Source organism: Corvus hawaiiensis, chromosome 2 (assembly GCF_020740725.1).
Source record: "Corvus hawaiiensis isolate bCorHaw1 chromosome 2, bCorHaw1.pri.cur, whole genome shotgun sequence".
NCBI classification, from domain to species: Eukaryota; Metazoa; Chordata; class Aves; order Passeriformes; family Corvidae; genus Corvus; species Corvus hawaiiensis.
In genome coordinates, this window is record NC_063214.1 from 121,163,168 (window position 1) to 121,178,744 (window position 15,577).

General features: G+C 46.9%; 1 protein-coding gene across 1 annotated transcript; it reads right to left on the reverse strand.

The window, feature by feature from the left end:
* Window positions 1-1,996: 1,996 nt before the first annotated feature.
* Window positions 1,997-14,119, reverse strand: CHAF1B (chromatin assembly factor 1 subunit B). Its single transcript, XM_048291296.1, has 14 exons — window positions 14,080-14,119; window positions 13,488-13,618; window positions 12,426-12,558; window positions 12,176-12,293; window positions 11,659-11,762; window positions 10,788-10,884; window positions 9,950-10,034; window positions 8,904-8,997; window positions 7,215-7,284; window positions 7,029-7,120; window positions 5,861-6,023; window positions 5,203-5,610; window positions 4,415-4,506; window positions 1,997-4,033 (listed from the first exon to the last, which is right to left on the reverse strand). Exons 2-14 carry the CDS (start codon window positions 13,611-13,613, stop codon window positions 3,912-3,914), a joined length of 1,704 nt encoding a protein of 567 aa, XP_048147253.1. The 5' UTR covers window positions 13,614-13,618; window positions 14,080-14,119; the 3' UTR covers window positions 1,997-3,911.
* Window positions 14,120-15,577: the final 1,458 nt, after the last annotated feature.

Here is a 15,577-nt window from a genome sequence, read left to right on the forward strand (position 1 = left end):
TGAACCTTTTTAATTATTCATGCTCTGAGAGGCAGAATCCTCTCGGGTTGCAGGCCCGGAGGCCTTGGGGCCGTGGCTTTTCCTGGGATTTTTCAGCTGAGGGAATAAGCAGCTCAGCGATATCAGTGTCCCTTGGCTGGAAGTTCGGCAGCCACGGGAGGGAAAACTGCTCCCAGTTTGCCCATTCCAGCTTTTCTGCTGGTGCTGGAGCACCTGCAGGGAGACTCCAAGATGATGAGGCTGCATGGATAAACTTCTCCCAGAGGGATTGGGAAGGAGGAGGAGAAGTCTCGGCACCCCCAGCCCCATCTCTCTGCAGCTCTGCCAGCTCGCCTTGGAAGGGGAATGGCAACATCCCAAAATCCCACACCTGAGGAAGAACAGAGCTGCTGTGTGGGGCTCGGGGCTGCTCAGGGAGGGGATAATTAGGACCAAATGTGGGGATTTTGCTTTGGAGATGATTGGCAAAAGTGCTGCCAAGTCAGGGCTGAGAGATCTCCCAAGCAGGAAGGTCTGGAACGAGCAGGGAAAATACCTGGGGAAGCACAGAGGGGTTTGGGATGGGAGTAGCCTTAAAAATCATCCAATTCCAACCCCCCTGGAACGCCTTCCATTAGCCCAGGCTGCTCCAAGTCTTATCCAGCCTGGCCTTGGGCACTGCCAGGGATCCAGGGGCAGCCCCAGCTGCTCTGGGCACCCTGTGCCAGGGCCTGCCCACCCTGCCAGGGAACAATTCCTGCCCATTATCCAATCTAACCTCACTCTCTGTCAGTTTGAAGCCATTCCCTGGGTCCTGTCATTCCTTCTCCTTTCTCGTCACCTCCTCCAGGCACTGAATGCTCTTCCCTTGGTGGACTTTTCTCCAAAACCCCAAATCCACACCAGTCTCTCCATAAAGACTGCCAGGACCTCTGTGGGTTGTACCCGCAGCCAGAGGCTCTGCTGGATGTGCAGTCCTGGGAATCTGTGTCACCTCAGCCCATGACCATGGCTAATCCAAGGCCCATGGCTTGCAGACTCTGGAGTGCCAATTCCTCCTGGAAAAACCTTTGGATTCACTGAGTGAAGCAGGAGAGGCCGTGCTCTGTTCAATTCGGGACTGAAGTCATCCTGTGGTGTTTTCCTCCTGGAGGAATTCTTTCCTGTAGAACCCTGTTTTCTTCTTCAACCACGTAGAAAGAAGCCAGAAATAATCACTTGGTAGAACAACAAAAAAATGAAGATGATGAAAAATGTCTTGAGGGATGGAAGTGTGGAGGAGAGGGGAGCTCTGCTCCGTTTGCTTTGCTTTAGGGAACGCTGTCACCTGCTGGCAGGAGACTGAAAAACCGGCGTTTTTTGTGGCAAAAAAGAGCTTCCCTATCCCAGAGGGGAAAAAAAAACCCACAAAAAACCTCCAAGCTAAAACCCAACCTGGAAAATGAGGCGTTCTTGGGTAAGAAGGATCCTCGCTGGGCTGAGTCCTGCACAGGAATTCCCAGAGATACCAAACTCCCTCTCAGCTTCCCTCCCATCCACTTCTTCTCCTCAAATGCCAGTTTTGTCTCCTTCTCCAGCCTCTCTCCACATGCCAGCTCCAACTACTCCCTACCTGTCCCTTTTCCTCCCCCAGCCATTTCCATGGACACTCTCCTCCTTTTCAACCATTTCCCACCTTCCACGTGGCCAGAGAAAATCAGGAGCTCCCCCTGGGCACGAGCATCTCACACCTGCCTGCCTTCCGTGATTTCCATTTTTCAGTGCACAGGCAGCACTTAGGAGATTTGGGACTGCCAAAAATTGTCCCACGGAGAGGCCCCTCGAGGGCTGTGTCCAGTTTAGATCAGATATTAGGGAAAAATTTCTTCCTGGCAAAGTAAGGATGCCCAGGGAAGTGGTGGAATCACATCCCTGATGTCATTTAATTCATGACACTTTGTTGTCACATAATTCATCTGCCTCTTCTTCAGGATCCTGCAGCTGCCAGAGCAGGAAACACACAGAGTTCCCTGAAAAGTCTGTTTTTCTTGATTAATTTTATGGTCTTTATGCTCTTTATTTGGTAACAAAGTTCATATAAACACAGGGAATGTGCACAGAAAATACAGAGTCTGTTTGGAATCCATGGGCAAGGATCAAGGAAATTTTGACCAAATTGCAGTGGTTAATTAATGACAAGATAAATTAATATTGACATCTGGATAGCTAAAAATTAAAACCAACAGCACAGGAGCACAAGGTCTGGCTGTCTAAAAATTCACCATTATTACACAGCAGAAAGTCTTTTCAGGAACAAGACAAACGTGAATCCTCAACCAGCTAGGAAGTTACAAAATCTATTTGAAACCCATCCGAAAAACCGCAAAATCCACTTGAAACCCAACTAAAAAATTGCAAAATCTATTTGAAACCCATCTGAAGAATATCAAAATCTACTTGAAACCCCTGGTGCAGTTACCTACAAAGCTCTATGGAACAAGGCCTGCCCAGTTCAGTGGCTCCCAGAAATTTCTGCATTTCAAGGTGGGATGTCCACGTGCTTTTGGGGAGGAGCAAGAAATCCTCAAGATTTTAATGAGCAGAAACTCAACCATGGAAAAGTGGGTTTTGAGGGAGAGTTTGCACTGGAGATGATCCACAGGGCTTCCCTATCCCACAGAAATGATGCTAAAGACACCCATGGAAAAGCTGGAGCTGCCTGTGGCATTTCAGGATTTTCAGTTTGCATCTCCCAACTGAGAAATGCTCTCAAGGACGAATCTTCCTCAGTCAACTATAAAATGTAATTCTAGAATGAATAGAAACAATTTTTTTTTGCAGAGAATGGACAGATATAAAATCAAGAATGCAGAATTAGGACACAAATGTAATTTTTTAAAAGATCTATCAGCAAGCCAGAGAAATAAATGTAAGAATTAACTGTTTATGATTCTTCCCTAGAAGGAAACCCAGGTTTAATTAAGTCTAATGAAGATCCATCCTCAGCACAGTGAGAAAACCAAGCTCCCATCAAGCTTCCTGCAACTTCTTGCTTATTAATTGTTGAAATTTAATTGTAGGCAAGAGTTCATTTGCCTGAAAGACTGACAGAGGTGTTTGTTAATATTTCCTCCCTGTGAGACTTCTGTGAGTCACTTCTGGAATATTGAGATTTCTGCTTTTATGAAGTATTAAATGCTAAAAAATGTCAGGTTTAGAAGTTTCCCATCCACTGGAGTGTGTTTTATTGGCTAAGGGAGTTATTGGGGAAAAAAGGAAAGGGGAAATTTCAATGTACACACTCAAATGCTGCTGCCTCAGGAAAATCTCACACCTGCATTTCTTTTTTTAAGTCCAGAAATTAAACAAGAACTTGCTGCTGTTTCATTCTTACAGCAGCTCTTCAGAGGGTTTCCTCCCTTTGCTTGTTTCTTGCAGTTCAATCTTCCCGTTTCTGCTTCCACATCTCAGCCCTGATCTTTGCTGCTGCTTTCAGAGTCAATCAGCTCCACTCCACAGCTACCGAGGAGCATTATTTGACACAGTGTTGAAGAAATAAACCAAAATGCTGCAATTTCCCCCTTTTTTAGGTCTTGAACCACATCAAATCTTATGAATGCATTCAATTCTTTTTGCCAGACGCATTACTGGCAGACATAATGCTTTATAAATGTGGATTTAGGAACTCTGATGGAGACTCACAGCTTACTGGATGGATTTTTAATCCTCAGATTTCCCTGATTTCCTTATTCTTGAAGTCACTTCCCAATTATTTCTTCTACGGCGGAACCACATTCCTGAAACCTGTGTCTTCCACTGGCAGCTTCTTCACAGTTCTACATCAAATATGCACAGGGAACTTGAATTGGGAGTTGAGGGTTGAACTTTTGCAAAAAGAAATGCACTCAGACATGGCTGCTTTGACTTCAGGCTGTGAGGAGTCTGCTCAGCCTTTATTTGTTGGGATCACAGCTGGTTTGATCTCCAGCAGGGGCAGGAAGGGACAATTCCTCAGTCCTGGGACGTTTTTGTGCTGGGGGAGTTTGGAGGCTCTCATCAGAGGGCAGTGATCTCTCTGGAAGAAGCAGACAGGGAAATCATTTCAAGTGAATAAATCCATATTAAAAAAACCCCCACCCTGGTCTGAGAGAGTCCAGAACCTGAAACAATGATGTGGTGGAAGTACAAAAGTCTTTAAAAACTGGAGAACATCACATCCATGAATTTATCCTAGGTTTCACTGCTATAAAACTGTAGGGACAGTCACAATCAGCTGCCCCAGAGCAGTGAGAACATATTTCATATTGCCCAAAGCACCTTTCAGACACATAGAGACAACGGAGAAGCTTTAGAATTTGCAATTAGAGTGAGGATTATTTTATAATATAAATCTATAATGGAAAAAAAACTGACTGGGAAAAGACTTGGCCGGGTATTAAGAGCCACAGAAACTCACCATGTTCCTGTTCTGAGGAAGGAGGGACAGGAGCTGGGTCTGGATATGCAGAGGTTGGAGTGTCTGGCTTCAAGGAAATCAAGTTTACTCTCCTTTAAAAGAACAGAAACAGTTGAATTGCTTTATAGACATCATTTCCATGACTATTTCACTTCAAGATTTAATTCATATAGAATCAGTTAACTGCAAAGGTAGTTCAGATATATTTTACTGCACATTTTTCCTTCTTTTTATAAGCTGAATGGAGCATTATCCACTTCCAATCCCCTCTGCCATGGGCAGGGCCACCTTCCACTGGAGCAGGGTGCTCAGAGCCCTGATACAATCAATACCTGGATTATTGGCAATTTCTAAAAACCAGAGGGCCTGTCTAGGCTTGCACTCTTCACTTCTTAAAATATTCTTTGGCAGAAGGGTCTTTAAACAGTTCTTGGCAGCTGAAGGCTTCAGATATCATTTTGGTACAGAAAACTGGACCTGAAGACAGAATCACAGAATATTCTGGGCTGGAAGGGACCCACAAGGATCAAAGTCCAACTCGTGGCCAAGCCAGACGCCTTTTGTTGGGAAGGGTCACGTGAATTTGCTGCCTCACATTTCAGGCAGAAACCTAAAAGCTCCACATTTAGGAGACATTCTGACCTCTCATTTGCAGTACAACAAAAATCCCCACATCCAGACAGCTCCTACCCACAGCCAGGGTTGGGAATTTGTGTGCAAAGCTCAGCCTTCAAATGTAGCACAAGCACAGCTTGTCTTGGCCCCTGAATTTACGACTGGAATCTCACCTGGGTGTTTTGAAACAGGACTGTAGAGTGGTGAGGGTGACCCTCCTGGGCTGGGGGGCTTTGCTGCTCTGGTTCGCTGCCTGGCTGCTTCTCCTCTCCTCTGAGGATGGCACTGGAATGGTTTTGATGCCAACAGGTGTGGAAGGCAGGTCCTTGTCAGCAGTGCCAGGGGGTCGAGGTTGGAGGGGGGGATCCCTGCTGGGAGGGGTCCCCTCTGCCAGCCGGGAGCCTGGGGAAATCACTTTGTGGGACTGGCTCTTCTTGGCTTTCTTGTCTGCTGCACCAGGAGTCCTGACATTGATCTGGGGCTTTTCCTTCAGGGGCACTCCCAGCTCGTCCTTGCCGAAGGTGACGAACGAGCAGTACCCGTCCGTGGAGGAAATGGCCAGGAAGGATCCATCACTGGACCTGTTTGGGATTTATTTTTTTCCATTAAAGGCCAGGATTTTACTTCAACCTTCACCCAACTGATTAAGAGCCACAATTCTCTAATTTCCTGTAAAAAAGGGGTGGGTTGCTGCTCAGACATTGATGAGTGACCATGTGTGTGTCATAAATGAAATATAAACCCAAAGCAAGGCTCAAGGTGCTGCACAGAACCTGGACATGGAAAAAGGACATTTCCCCCCCCAAAAATCTTAGGAATACAATTCCTTACCATGAAATGTCACTCAGGGTGTGGTAATGGATGTTGGAAACATAACCAAAGGGGAAGGACTGCTCAGTGTCATAAAACAGCACAGAATCTTCTGAAGCAACAGCGAACACCAACCGATAGGGCAGGTTAAATAGGGCAGGGGGGGATTTGGGACTGATTTCATCTGCAAAGAAAGGAACAGGGAGAATTCTCTTGTATTTATTGCAAGATCGTGACTGCACTTGGCCATTAATTTAAATAAAATTACATTATTAATCAGTACCAAGATAAACACTGAGAAGACAGCGCTTGTGTAAAATGTAAAATTTAACATTTTTGTTGTCTGAAATTTACTTGATTTTCTTAGTTGAAGAAAAATTGGCAGAATCTTTCTCCCTCTGGTTTGCTGCTGTTTTGTTTTGTAAAGTTTGCTCTGTATTTTCCAGTTGGAATTTTTCAGTGTATGTACATGAATTTTAATACTAAAGTGGCCCTTTAGAGGAGCTACAGAGAGCAACTGCAGATCCTCATCTCCTTCCTTTGCAGCACAATGGATCTAAAATTATGATGGAAATAGAACAGGTAAATCCTGTAAGGAATACTCCAGATTTAACCTTTAAAGAAAGGAGCCAAGCTCTGCCTTTTCACCTGAGTAATGTCAGTCTTGTTAAAATATAAACACTCCTGGAGCCACACAATAAAGCTGGATTTCAATCCCCAGATAAATTCTTGTGCAACTTCACACAATCCCATCCCCAGCTCAGAACTCCTGTTCTGCCCAGTAACACCAGCACTGCTTCCTTGAATAAACACCAGTGGTTGCTGCAAACTGTTCCAACTCCCTGTGATGTGGGCAGTTGAGACTAACAGGAATTATTTCATGGGATTGCTCCTCTGGTGCTAAACCAGGTTATTTATTTTGAACACAAAATGGTTAACAGTTCGAGCAAAATATTTAACAGTGTTTCTTCAGCCTGAGAAGCCAAGGAACAACATTTATCCACTTGACCAAAAGCTACTCACGGGGGACTCATGGTGAACTGAGAGTCTCAGAATCAGGAAACAGCTTCTAAGATGTGGTACAGCACTGTCTTAGAGGAGTGCTAAAAGGCTGGGGCATAAAATAGTGACCAGCCACATCTTTTCCCAGATTTGCTGTGAGTTCCCACTCCCTGAAGCCTGCCAATACCTTTAGCAGATGCTCCTCTCAGCTCAAAGTAGACAGGACAGCAGCGAACAGCCAGAGTTCCCTTGCCAGGACAGGGCAGGTGACCCACGGGCCTTCAGAGAGAATCAGGAGTTCAGAAAACAGCCTTGCACGATTTGAATTGTTTATTTTTTAATAAAAACCTATTTTTATGTCACTAAACCCTACCTTTTAAGATTGTTTCTGGAGAAAACATAGGTGGTGTTTGTAACGTTCTCTCCTGATTCCACACAGCCAGCTGCAAAAACAAAGGTTCCAACATTACTCATCACCTCAGAGAGCTCCTGAGCACACACCTTGTGTCCATAAACATTCTAATTCCCGGGAATTAGGCTTGTCCATAAACATTCTAATTCCCAGGAATTAGGCTTGTCAGTTGGGCAAAAGCTGTGCAACTCGAATACAACTTAAAAAGGCATCCCAAATATTTATTTAGTGCTGGTTTTATTTCCCTTATACACTTCCCTCCTCACAGCTGCTTTTTGATGTTGCCAGACATCAATAAAAGCAGAGCTTGGACAGGCACAAACTGATCCCTCCTTGCAGGGTTGTTTTCACTCTGAATGCAGAATGTTCTGAGGGAAGGACCCAAACAAAGAGAGGCCAGTCAAAAGAAACCACTCATTATCCTTCATTTTTATTTTAAGAGTGCCACAAATATCACTTTTATCACAAGAGAAAACTGATGCTGTGGATTGCTAGTGGAGTTAATAAGGAGAAGGAGGAATGGCTTAATTAGGACAAATCTGCATCCCTGACATGTTGGAAATACTGAAGAACATTCAAACTAGAATGTAATAGATTGAGGGAGCTGGGAAAGGGGCTCAGGCTGGAGCAAAGGAGGCTCAGGGGGGACCTTGTGGCTCTGCACAACTCCCTGACAGGAGGGGGCAGCCGGGGGGGTCGGGCTCTGCTGCCAGGGAACAGGGACAGGAGGAGAGGGAACGGCCTCAGGCTGGGCCAGGGCAGGCTCAGGGTGGACAGCAGCAGGAATTTCCCCATGGTGTAGGAACCCAGAGTGCTGAGAATATTTCTCTGCCTGTTTAGAAGGGGTTTTACCCCCCTGAACAACACTGTTTTGACCTCCAGCCTTGGAAAAAATTACCAACAGTCAGACAGGAACTAGAAAATGCAGTGGTGTGAATTAGGTGATAGACTACTATGTAGGATTGTCACAGGGTGAAAAATTTAGAGGTTTTGGGCTTCTCTTTGTAGTAAATAGGTAAGAGCAAAAAACATCCAAATGGAGGATTGTTGTTGTTCTCCAAACCTTCTTCTTCTACTACTCCATATTCTGCAGTAAAAGTAATTTGGGATGATTGGACAAAAAATTCTGCAGTTCCTGGCCGTGTTACTGAATAATTGGCAGGAAAGTGAAAATAATGTACCTTTTTAGTAACTATGGGTTAAATTATCTTTAAAGGGCTGTGTAAATCTTGGTAATTATACTTTTCTCCTGCATTCTCTGCTCTGTGTTATGCCTGGGTCACACTAGTGACTCTGTTTCTCTGAGAAGACTTAATAAACAACTATCTGGCAGCAGTGAAACTCCAGGAAAGTCTCAGTTTGTCTCTCAAACTCCTAGCAAGGACTTTAAAACACCCTCTCCCATCAGGAGAGATTTGATTTATGGCACAGTTCAGTGTCACATGGAAAGGGAGCTCAGGCCTTGGGAAGAGCCGCCCAGGGAGGTTTGGAGTGCCCATCCCTGGAGGTGTCCCAGGAAGGGCTGGAGGTGGCACTCAGAGCTCTGGGCTGGGGACAAGGTGGGCATCGGGCACAGGCTGCACTCCATGACCTTGGGAATCTTTTCCAACCTCTGTGACACAACCCAAGTCGCAGGAGATGTTCTCATACCTGGAGTGAGCAGGTAGGAGCCATCAGGAGTGAAGCTGAGCCTGCGGAAAAACGACTTCATGCTGTCATCATGAAACATCCGAAAGCTCCTCGCCTGCAACACGGGAAACAGGACTGTGGGAAGGGCCAGGAATGTGCCAGCTGGAATCCCAGTGAGACGAAACATCCACTTGGACAATCCAGCCTGATGGAATTTTTCAACTAAAACATTTCAAAAGCCATGGCTCCTTCAACCTCGCTATAAATTCTTCACAGCTAAGAAAAATAGTCCTTGATCCCTCTTCAGCTGCAAAGCAAAACACTCCCAGAGCTGTCGCCTTAAACCAGTCATCAAAAAATAGTCATAACCTGGAGAACAACATTATTTAACACCCAGTGTTCCTCAGGCATTTGATTCTAACCCCAGGATTAGAGGTTAAAAGAGAACTTCTCTCATGGCAAAGTGCTTGCTCTCAGGCCTGTTCTTCAGTGTCTATAAAACTCTTACAAATGTTTTCCCCCAAAAAGAAAAGGAATGAATAGAAGGAATGAATAAAGTTATAGCCAGCTTGGAGGTGTTATTTTACTATCACTTGGAACTGGTTGGGAGGGGAAAAAAAAGCTCTTTGTTTTCCCTCTTAGGGTTAGAATTTCCTAAATTATCCCAAGTTCCTATTTTTCTTAAAAACCTAACTACCTTCTTGAAAATTCCAGGCTGTTAACTTTCAAATATTATTGAGATGTCACATCCATTAATAAACTCAACTACTGCCAGGTATGTTTGAAGTTTTTCCTGTTAAGTACTACTTTTTTCCTCAGTTTTTAACATTTACAACTAAGGGATTGTGTTACTGCTTGAATCAGCAAGAAATTTTGGGGATGTGGTTTTGGGGTGGTGACGGTGGGACTGGATGAGCGTGAAGGTCTCTTCCAACCTCGATGATTCCGTGATTCTGGGACATAGGAATTATTTGAATGGAAAATATTTGATCCTTTGGTTCCATGGAACAGAAAGCCCACATGAAACAGCACCCAGCAGAGTCTCCAGCCCCAGCAGAACCACGTACCTCTCCTTCAGCTCCTGATCCTGATGGCATCTTGGTGACATTGAAGGCCACTCGCTTGGTTTGGGTGTTGTAAACTCGCAGGACCCTGTGTGGGAGAGCAGAGTCAGCCAGCAGGGAATCATGGAATGGTTTGGGTTGGAAGGGACATCAGCCAGTTCCATGGGCAGGGACACCTCCCACTGTCCCAGGCTGCTCCCAGCCCCAATGTCCAGCCTGGCCTTGGGCACTGCCAGGGATCCAGGGGCAGCCCCAGCTGCTCTGGGCACCCTGTGCCAGGGCCTGCCCACCCTGCCAGGGAACAATTCCTGCCCAATCTCCCATCCAGCCCTGCCCTCTGGCACTGGGAAGCCATTCCCTGGCTCCTGGCCCTCCAGCCCTTGGGAATTGTCTCTCTCCAGCTTTCCTGCAGCTCCTTCAGGCCCTGCAAGGCCACACTGAGCTCACCCCAAAGCTTCTCCTCTCCGGGCTGAACAATCCCAGCTCTCGCAGCCTTTCCTTTCACCCCAAGTTCCACAAAATGCCCCAGGACCTCCCTTCTCAGTCAGCACCACGAAATATAAAACTGGATCACCAAATAACCACTAATTAAAATTCTCCTCACAAGACACCTCCAGAGGGACGTGTTTTGATGTCTAAAGAACCCTGGCAATGTTTGGACTCCATAAGGTTTGGGAAGTCCCAGCACATGGATTTATGGAGGAATGAGGGAATTAGGAAACAGGGAACTGCCAGGGTGTTCCTACCTGCACTGTAGGTTCCTGAAGAGTGGGAACTCACCTTAAAAACAATTAACTACAAGTTAAAATATTAAGGCAAAGCATTTGGACCAAGAGCTCACCTGTCACAGCTCAGGGTTGCGATATACTGGCCCAGAGGATCCCAGGTTACTCCTTGGACATAACTCTTGTGCTCATTCAATATTGAAACTTTCTGTCCTGAAATCACAAACAGCTTTCAGATCATAAATTCAAATGTGTTTCCAAACATTGCAGAAATAAAACAAGACCAAAAATGTTTCGAAATGTAGAGAAATAATTTTTTAAACATAAAAGTGTTCATTGGATGGTGGCTGATAAGAATATCAGAAAAAGTTGCTTCTCAAGTGCCAGTTTAAGGTTTGTTCACTACAAACTTAATCATTAACTAGAATTAATTTTAGATTAATATTAGAACTCAAATAAGTAAAGTCAAGAGCTCTCTGACCCCAGTAATGTTCCACAAGTGAAGGTCTCAGAGCCAAAACATTGATGAGACAAAGTTACAGAGAATTTTAGAAATACTTTGTTGAATACTGGTCACAGGAAGGATTCTTTCTTATTATTTAAGTGTTGCTTTCTTGCAAAGAAATCCCAGAAGCTGAGAAGTTTCAAAGAAAATAAACAGCTTTTCAAAAGGATGATAAAAACACAGCTGAGGCCATGCTGCACAACACCAAAAAGTGGAGTAAGGAATATAAAAGATGTTTGTGCAAGAGTTTGGGGGGAAAAAAATGTGTGAAGTTATCCTAAATACTCCAAGGTGAACAGATGCCTCAGGTGTAAATTTTGTTGGCCTGAGAATATTTTATACCTATATATAGCACAGCCTCACAAGCCCAGAAAATCACACAAAAAGCCAATTACAAGAAAGATGTTTCAAATTTTTTTGGGGAAATGCCATGTGGCACTTCCAGCACGTCTGGAATTTCAAGGGATAACTTCAGCATTTACCTTTATTGACATCCCACATGATTGCTGTGTTATCTACAGAAGCAGATGCCATGTAATTTCCATCTGAGGTCCAACAAATATCATACACATCTTCCAAGTGGCCTCTAGAAGGCAGGAGAAACCAATTATTAATTTGAAAATTAAAAGCTACGTGTAAACATGAGTTTTATGAATTTTCAGGTTAAAAAAAAAAAATCAGAGGCAAATGAAAACTCCTGCTGGTGCTTCAAGCACTTCTGAAACTCTTCTCACATCAACCTCAGCAGCTGCCAGGAACTGCTTCTTCAACTTAAAAGCATTGCCCCTTGGCCTGTCACCCTCTGATTATTTAAAATGTCCCTCTCCCTCCTTTTTCTGAGCCCCATTAACAGGGAGTTAAAAGGATTAATATTAGAGCAAGCGAATTGTAGAGAGCACTGAAGTTCTACACACACTGAAGACTGCACCACGTGATAAAAGGCACTGGGGAAACGAAAAACACTGAAAAGGAAACCAGACTCATCAAATAATAAATTACCTTAAAGTTTTAATGACTGCCCAGTTCTCCTTGTTGAGCTGAGCTTCATCTTCATCCTGAAAAACCAACGGCTCCAGCTCTTTGCTGTCATTCAGCTTCCACAGCAAAATGACAGCATCTATAGAAGAAATCAGAGGAGGCCGCTTTATTCCCCACTCTTTTTTGTTCATGCAAAACGTAATGCAGGTGGATTTCATTTAGTTTAACTTCAAAATTATCTGGGATGAGACAGAGGAGAAGCAGCTCTCACCATCCCCTCCAGAGGCCAGGATCTCCCCACTGGGCGAAAAGCGCACGACGTTCACGGCCTTGGTGTGGCGCGCCAGGTTGGACAGGAATTCCACGATGGCTTTTCCATCTGGGCCTTTCTCCACTTTCCAGATCTAGTTACAAGAGTGTTTCAGCTTTTGAGGACAAGATGTAATGTCACAGGATCATCAAGGTGGGAAGGGACCTCCAGGATCACCCAGTGCCACCCCAGCAGCACCAGCAGCACCCCAAAGCCTGTCCCCAAGGGCCACATCCAGACTCCTCCTGAGCACTCCCAGAGACAGTGACTCCAGCACTCCCTGGGCAGCTCATCCCAAGGCCTCACCACTCAGGCAGGGAAAAATTGTTTCCAATCTCCAACCTGAGCCTCCCCTGGTGCCATTTGAGGCCATTTCCTCTCCTCCTTTCCCTTGGCACACGGCAGCAGAGCCCGACCCCCCCCCTCACTGCCCCTCCTGGCAGGGAGCATCTTTTATGTCAAAGAAAGCAGACATTTTTCTAGCCCTAAAATATGTATTAAAAAAAAATCCCTGAAACATATGCACCACCAGGGAAGAAGAGGTCAATTTGCCAGTGAGGCAGAGAAAAGACAGCTGAGACAGCTGGAATAAACTACTACAGAGACTATATACAAGAATATGTAATGACAAGGGGGAGTGGCTTCAAATTATTAGAGAGTAGGTTTAGATCGGTATTAGGATGAAATTGTTCCCTGGCAGGGTGGGCAGGCCCTGGCACAGGGTGCCCAGAGCAGCTGGGGCTGCCCCTGGATCCCTGGCAGCGCCCAAGGCCAGGATGGACAAGGCTTGGAGCAGCCTGGGACAGTGGGAGGTGTCTCTGCCCATGGCAGGGGTGGCACTGGATGAAATCCCTTTCCAACCCAAACCACCCTATAATTCTGCAGACAGCTGTGCAGTCTTACACCCTTTCCCCAAACCATCCACTCCCCGTGGCACGTACCTGCCAATAACCCAATATTTTGGATAACAAACCCCCACACCCTGCACATGCTCCGGACCCAACCCTGACAGGTTTAACTCACCCTCACGGCTGTGTCCACCCCTGCCGAGGCCAGGCGATTGATCCTCCCATCCGCTCCATGCTGGAAGTCCAAGCTGTAAACCGGCTCCTTATTATGCCACACTATCTCACAGGTGATGACCTTCATGCTTCCTGGAGACAACAGAGCAAACCCCACATCAATTCTTGTTCTTTATGGCTCAGTCGGCCAAACTTTGTGCAGATTTCCCAGGCACCGCCAGCACAGCCTGGAACTGCACTGCAGAGACTGACAAGATGCTTTGAGGAAGGCTGTTCCTAAAAGTTATGATTCTTATAGCTAAAGTTCATGTTTGGGGATTGCAAGAGGACGGTATCAAGCCCTGTGCATCAGTCTAAGACGTGAGGGAAAAACTTTTTTGGAGTAACAACCCCGTCAGCAATCCAAACAACGAGCGGGCACGGGCGGCCCGGCGCGGGCAGGGGAAGGGAAGAGGCGCCGCTGGCCGCTCCCGGAGCCCCGGGAATCCCCAATCCCATTCCCCAGACCGCGGGGACCCCCGATCCTACTCCCCAGACCCCCAAATCCCGGCGCGGCTCCCCCCGCTGGGCCCCCTCCCTTCCCCTTCCCTCACCTGCGGCCCGCCCGCGGCTCCCGCGCGCTCCCGCCTTGCGCCGCCCCGCGCATGCGCGCGCCCGCCCCGCGCGCCGCCTCAGGAGCCGTCGGGGGCTGCCGGAGGGAAAAGCCCACAAATCAGCAGAATAAACCTAAAATGAAAAAAGCCCGATGCTCGCACTTCCTCAAAAGAGTGGGTTTTTTTGTTTTTTTTTCCCCCCCAGGCATTGCTGTGCTTGACCGGTGTAAATATATAAAAGTCTTTAAGGGTAACGTGTTCCCAGACGTCCCTGTTTCAAGTGCAAATTTTTGCCTGGAAAACAGTAATGAAAAATTACATCGTGAGAAAATGGCATCTGCTTTCACTTCTTGCTCACGGGAAGAAGAGCTGCTGGGCAGGCGGTTGAAGCCCAAAATGGTGCTCTGAGAGCTCCCCACAAGGCCTGCCACAGCAGGCGAGGGAGCAGCAGAGAACAAAGGAAAACTAATTCTGTATCATAGAATCATGGAATGGTTTGGATTGGAAGGGACCTTAAAGTTCATCCCATTCCCACCCCTGCCACGGCAGGGACACCTCCCACTGTCCCAGGCTGCTCCCAGCCCCAATGTCCAGCCTGGCCTTGGGCACTGCCAGGGATCCAGGGGCAGCCCCAGCTGCTCTGGGCACCCTGTGCCAGGGCCTGCCCACCCTCCCAGGGAGCAATTTCATCCTAATATCGAATCTAAACCTACTCTCTTACTTTGAATCCATTCTCCCTTGTCCTGTCACTCCATCCTTTGGAAATTTTCTCTCTCCATCTTTCTTGTCACCTCCCTTCAGGTGCTGGAAGGCCACAATTAGGTCACCCTAAAGCCTTCTCCAGGCTGAACAATCCCAGCTCTCTCAGCTTTTCTATCCCCATGGGAAAGCTCTTTGTTGTCATCCCTGTGGCACAGCTCACTGTCATTGTCATTCTGGAGTTTTCTCCTTGGGACAGCCCAAAGGTCCCTCTGGCTCCACATTGTGCCAGGGCCCTCCTCTTCAGCTCCTGCTGCAGCTCCGGGGCCAACAGGATGCTCAGATCCTTCCCAGCCTTGTGCTGTGCCAGTGCTCCATGGCAGGAGCTGTGCCCTCCTGTGCCACCCTGAGGGGGGACAATAACACCTGAGCACGGGGCTGTTGGGCTGCAAGAGAAGCCCAGGATGGGCTGTGGGGCTGTGGCTCCATCTCCCCCAGACTCGCCACCTCTGTGCCACAGCTCTGAGTGTCCCTTCAGGTCCCTGGGCAGGGCAGCCATGGCAGAGGTGGCAGCCTGTCCCCACGGAGGGATGAGGCCCGGCTCCAGCTGCCCTTCCCTCCACAAACTGGGATGGCAGTTGTTTCCTCGTCCCCCAGTTTGCCATGGTGGGAATTCTTGTCCAAACAGGTCACCCAAATCTGCTTCACCAAGCCTGGCACCTTCCTGGTGTTGAATCTGCACTTTTCCCACTGTCTGCACAGTGGAATCTGCCCTGTGCTGTGCTCATCCCAAACCTTT